Genomic DNA, 5,697 nt, shown 5'->3' on the forward strand with positions numbered 1-5,697 from the left:
AGCCAGCCTTGTAAGCAGACACAAAGAAATTTAGTTCAACACATGCTTGTTACAATACACGCTACAACATAAAATTAGTCCAGCATTAAATAATTTCATTACAGTGGCATTTCTAGCTGGGATGAACAAGGTGGCGCTTGAGTTCTAGCTCTCTGAAGTTGCACAGGTGACCTAGCTCTGATGGACACTGTGGTTTGCAATATCCTACACAACGATTTGTCAAATCTGCTGTTTTCCTACTGGGCTGGGGTCAGGTGGCTCAAACTACTATGGAATGCGGTGTCGCTCCAGAAGCTGGAAGCATTTGTTGGCTTGGCAGCTTGATGAGGTTCAGGTGTGGAGCTGGGCCATTTCTATGCCTGAAAATTTGGGTGTGGGTGGGCGCTGTTGGCCCTGGGCAGGGGAGGGTGGCTGGGGTGTTCGGGGAATCTGCCCAACCCCATTCTGAGGAGGGCCCAGAGCCCAGCCCTGACTGGTCTACATGGAAGATTTAGAGCTTGGCATTTTTCTCAAGATTACACGAAGAACTGGGCCATTTCTCTGCTGAAAAAACAAAAACTGTTCGGGACTAGATAAATAAAGGAGATGGACAAGAGGTTCTTGTGGGATCACTTGGAACTTTATTGGAACTTTATGGGACCTTTATGGAACCTTTCAACCCAGAATACTTGCAATAGATGTGAAATATGGCCCTGGCAAGGGGGGAGGTTAGGGGTGGGCCCTTTATCTGCTCTGTCTCTACTTCCACTCCTTAAAGAATCTCCCCTTGAGAAAGCCCATTACAAAGATGTTCATCCCCATGAACTAAGGCCCTTGCATGTGTAAAAGTCTATCTTTATATTATATATAAATATTATATTATATTATATATAATTCTTGGTATTTGCACAAAGAATGTTGTTCTGGTGATTATGGATCCTAAGTAATAAATTTGATTCACAGAGAAGAGTCAGGACTAGTCCACAGGCTGTGAGCCCCTCACTGCATGCTTTTTGCTCACATTTCTGTCTCTTTCTTAGTTCGCATGGCTCCATGGATCAGGCCTACTCAGCTTGTGCTGGTCCCTGACAAAAATCTAATATGGTTTTTCTTCAAAGGACTTTCTAGGGCTAGTGAGATAGTATAACAGGTAAGGAGCTTGCCTTGCACCTTGCCAGAAATAGGTTCTATTGTCTGCATCCCATATGTTCCCCTGAGCGCTGCCAGGAGTAATTCCTGAGTACAGAGACAGTGAGCATCACTGGGTGTGACCCCTTGACCTCCCCCAAAGGACTTCCTGTTAGCATTAATCTGTTGTTGATGTTATCCGAGTTGAAGCCATTTTCAGGCTTTAGCTGCAGGAGAGATATGACAGAAGGTAAGGTGCTTGCCTTGCATGTGGCCAACAGGGCTTTGACCCAGGGCACCACATATGGTCCCATGACCCGGCCAAGAGTGATCCCTGAGCACAGAGCCAGGAGTTACTACTGAGCGCTGCCTGGTGTGGCCAAAAGCCAAAAAAAAAAAAAAATCGTCACCACCAACAATAAAGGGTCTCTAACTGAAATTCCTAGCAGGCAAACACTGACAGGCATAACCTGAACGCACAGACGCATCTCTGGGGTCCTCACGAACTTGTAAGATTGTAGCGAGATACTGAAATGAAAACCATGGAAAATCGATGAGTCAGTCTCAGCCCTGGACACGGGACACAGCGCGACAAAGATCAGGTGAGGGAACAGGTGAGAGGGCGAAGTCCCAGGTCCCAGGTGTGGTCCAGTGTCCCCAGGGTGGTGTTGGGGGCGGGAGATCAGACCTGGGGATTCCTGGTCTCCTGAGTTTCACTTCTCCCTCTGCAACCTGTCAGCGCCTTCTGCCCGGATACTCCTGACGCGTCCCCAATCCTCACTCCCACTGGGCATCGCTGTCTATTTCAGCCAATCAGCGTCCGCGACGCTCCCGGTTATAAACTGAGGGAAATCACACGTGAGTCAGAACCCACCTGCTTCCTCCAGTATGTGGGACCTGCGACCCCTCCTGCTGCTGCTCTCCGGGGCCCTGGCCCTGACCCAGACCCGGGCGGGTGAGGGCGGGGTCGGGAGGGGAGTTCATTGCGGGGAAAGGGTGGGGACTGCCAGGCACTGATGTGCAGGACCCCGAGAAGGAGTTTCTCCGGTTCCCTGCCCGGACGCCCCCAAATGTTCCTCCTTGTCCCCCCAACCTCCAACTCCCCCCGCGCCCCTAAGTCTCGCCCTTCTCGGTCCCTACCCCACTTCCCGTCTCCTGATCCCCTCCCTTTCCCTCACTCTGGCCCCGGGGCTCGGGGGTCGGGCCGGGCCTCACCCCTTCCCCTCCCCCAGGACCCCACTCCCTGCGGTATTTCCACACCGCCGTGTCCCGGCCCGGCGGCGGGGAGCCCCGCTTCATCGCCGTCGGCTACGTGGACGACACGCAGTTCGTGCGCTTCGACAGCGACTCGGCGAGTCCGAGGAAAGAGCCGCGGGCGCCGTGGGTGGAGCAGGAGGGACCCGAGTACTGGGAGCGGGAGACGCGGATCGCTAAGGACAACGCACAGAGTTACCGAGTGGACCTGAGCAACCTGCGCGGCTACTACAACCAGAGCGAGGCGGGTGAGCGCGGCCGGGCAGGGACGAGCCAACACGGGGACGGGCCAGGTCGCCCCGAGGCGGGTCCGAGCGTCCCCGAGGCTGAGGGACCCGCCCCGGACCCTTGACCGGGAGGCGCCGCGGGGACCGGGCCCCGGTTTCGTTTTCGGTTCGGGGTTAATCTGTGCGGGCGGGTCAGACTCTCACACCCTCCAGAGCATGTACGGCTGCGACGTGGGGTCCGACGGGCGCCTCCTGCGCGGGTACCGTCAATACTCCTACGATGGCGCGGACTACATCGCCCTGAACGAGGACCTGCGCTCCTGGACGGCGGCGGCGGGCACGCAGGCTTGGAGAACCCAGCACAAGTGGGAGCAGGCGGGTGCGGCTGAGTACGACAGGAACTACCTGGAGGGCAGGTGTGTGCAGTATCTGAGGAGATACCTGGAGAACGGGAAGGACACGCTGCTGCGCGCAGGTACCGGGTCCCGGGTGTTGACGACCCCTGACCGCCCGGGGGAGGGGCGACTCCCCACAGGGGGCACATAGTGGGGTTCAGTGTCCGAACAGCGCCCCTTCTTCAGTCAGGAGAGAGACGGACCCGCCTGGTTTCCATGTTCTGTACCACAGAGACCCCCCCCTCCCCTCAGTTCACCCTGTGTCCTCAGGACCCTGAAGTTACTCAGAGTCTGTGGGGTGGGGGGCGAGGAGAAGGGGCGATCTTCTCTGAAATAACGAATATGGCTTCCCTGGGACCCAGCAGCCATCTGTGAACCCTCTCAGGTCTCAGCTCTGACTCCTGCTTCTCTCAGTCACTCACCCTCCACCCAGGGCAGGACAGAGTCAGTGTCTCCTGAGAGACCGGAACCTCCTTCCCAAACCCTATTCCAGAACTTTCCAAGGAATAGGATTTTATCCAGTTTCTCAGCCCAGTTTGTGTCTGGATTCTTACCTCCTATTCCAAATCAATTATCCTGTTCAACCTCATTGTGAAAGTGACCCAAAGTGTGAATTTTCTCATTGTTCCTCCTCAGACGCCCCCAGAAGCCACATCACCCACCACCCCTTCTCTGACCGGGAGGTCACCCTGAGGTGCTGGGCCCTGGGCTTCTACCCTGCCGAGATCACCCTGACCTGGCAGCGTGATGGGGAGGACCTGACCCAGGACACAGAGCTGGTGGAGACCAGGCCTTCAGGGGATGGAAACTTCCAGAAGTGGGCGGCTGTGGTGGTGCCTTCTGGAGAGGAGCAGAGATACACGTGCCGGGTGCAGCACCAGGGGCTGCCGGAGCCTGTCACCCTGAGATGGGGTGAGGAGGGGGACGGGGCACAGAGCCTGTTCTCAGGGAATCAAGGTTGGCCCCTCTGGGGAACTGTTGGGGGTCAGGCTGGGGCTGGGGGTCAGACCCTCTCCTTCCTCCCTTCCCAGAGCCCCCTTCTCAGCCCACCATCCTCACTGTGGGCGTCATTGTCGGCCTGACTCTCCTCGGGGCTGTGGTCACTGGAGCTGTGGTGGCAGCTGTGATCAGCAGGAGGAAGCGCTCAGGTAAGACGGGGGTGGGTTGGGGGGAATCTGTCCAACATGGAAAGTCTTCAGTCTTGTCCCACTTTGGGGGTCTCCCCCCATATTAGCTCTCCTGCCTCATTTGCAGGAGCACCACCCGCCCCTGTGCTGTCGCTCACACTCCCCTGTGTGTGCCGCTCTCAGGGTTGCTCATGAAAGACACTTTCACCTCCATAAGCTGGGGATGAACCTGGTTCCCAGTGTCCCAGGTCACAGGGACTGTCCCTGTTGAGAACAGACTGCCAGGAGAGGCTGGTCAGTCCAGGAGTGTCTTTTCCCCACGTTTCCTGGTCCTTCTCTCAGTCTTCTAGTTCTGATGCTTCCTGGAAGTACGGGCCTAGAGAGCTGCTCTGTGGGCTCAGGACCCAGTGCTCTCCCTGACCTTCCCTGGATGTTTCCTTCCTGCAGGTGAGAAAGGAGGACAGTACACTCAGGCTGCAAGTAAGTCTGGGCAGGGCTGGGGCCCTGGAATCCTGGGGACAGAGACCGGAGCCCACAGGGAGCTCCCGAACCCCTAGATCCTCCTCTAGTCCCACCCCCTAGGGCTCTGACCTTGTCCTGTTTGTTCCTCCCCAGACAGCGACAGTTCCCAGGGCTCTGATGAGTCTCTGTCGAACCCTAGAGGTGAGACTCTGGAGGTTGGAGTGGCGGGATTGGGCAGAGGGGACAGGACTGGATTTGGGGGTTCTTTGAGCGGGATGCTGGGAGCTTGCTCAGGATGTCACCACTTCTGTCACTCACTGAGTCTCTTCATTCTTTTCTCTCACAGTGTGAGGCAGCTGCCCCACTGGGTTCCTCACATCCCAGTGTTGTGACTCAAGAACTGCTGATTCTCTTTCTGCCCTGGGACCTGAATGTGTCTGTGTCCTGTCACACACTGTGAGGGGGGAGACTGGCCCTTCTCTGCCCACCAGGCCCTCCTCACTGACCTGCATTCTCTCCCTGATGCTCTGCGCTGTGCCAGCAGAGACAGGACTCAGCCGTCTCCATCTGTGTTAGCTTCTTGTTTTCCTGAATAATGTTTAGCCCTTATTGAAATCAGCATCTAATTTGCACTTTTCTAATCCCTGTTTTGTGGGGTTGAGGATTAATAAAAGAAATCCCTGAAATTTGAGAAGAAAAAAATAAAAATCTTGAGACCTTCCATGTGTTTTCTGTTTTGATTTGAGTCTGTCGCACATGTGACCAGAGATGCTGTGAGGGTAAGGGAGGGGACAGAGGTGTGCCCAGTCTGTCTCTGTCTCAGTCATTGTGGGCTTTGATGCACCTCTGCCTCCTTTGTTGCTTTGGGGGAGGAGGGCACAGTCCTGGTTTTGCACTCAAGGGTCACTCCTGGCAGGCCCAGGGAACCATACGGGGATCAGATGGAGGTTGGCCACATAAAATAAGTGCCTCCCCCTGTACTGTCGCGCAGGCTCCCTCTAACCCCTTGTGTTTTTTCCTAAAATCCCAGTGTGTTACTCTATTTAAAAAATTTCTACATTCTATATCTCAGAGATTGTGTGACCCACAACAAACCGACACATGAGAACTTGTCTTATTGTTAAT

General features: G+C 55.4%; 1 protein-coding gene across 1 annotated transcript; it reads left to right on the forward strand.

The window, feature by feature from the left end:
- The first annotated feature begins 1,995 nt into the window (after positions 1–1,995).
- LOC101541581 (patr class I histocompatibility antigen, A-108 alpha chain-like) lies at positions 1,996–5,186 on the forward strand. Its single transcript, XM_055127604.1, has 8 exons — positions 1,996–2,062; positions 2,340–2,609; positions 2,785–3,063; positions 3,620–3,895; positions 4,015–4,131; positions 4,558–4,590; positions 4,726–4,773; positions 4,919–5,186. Exons 1-8 carry the CDS (start codon positions 1,996–1,998, stop codon positions 4,921–4,923), a joined length of 1,095 nt encoding a protein of 364 aa, XP_054983579.1. The 3' UTR covers positions 4,924–5,186.
- Positions 5,187–5,697: the final 511 nt, after the last annotated feature.

Source organism: Sorex araneus, chromosome 2 (genome assembly GCF_027595985.1).
Source record: "Sorex araneus isolate mSorAra2 chromosome 2, mSorAra2.pri, whole genome shotgun sequence".
Taxonomy (NCBI): Eukaryota; Metazoa; Chordata; class Mammalia; order Eulipotyphla; family Soricidae; genus Sorex; species Sorex araneus.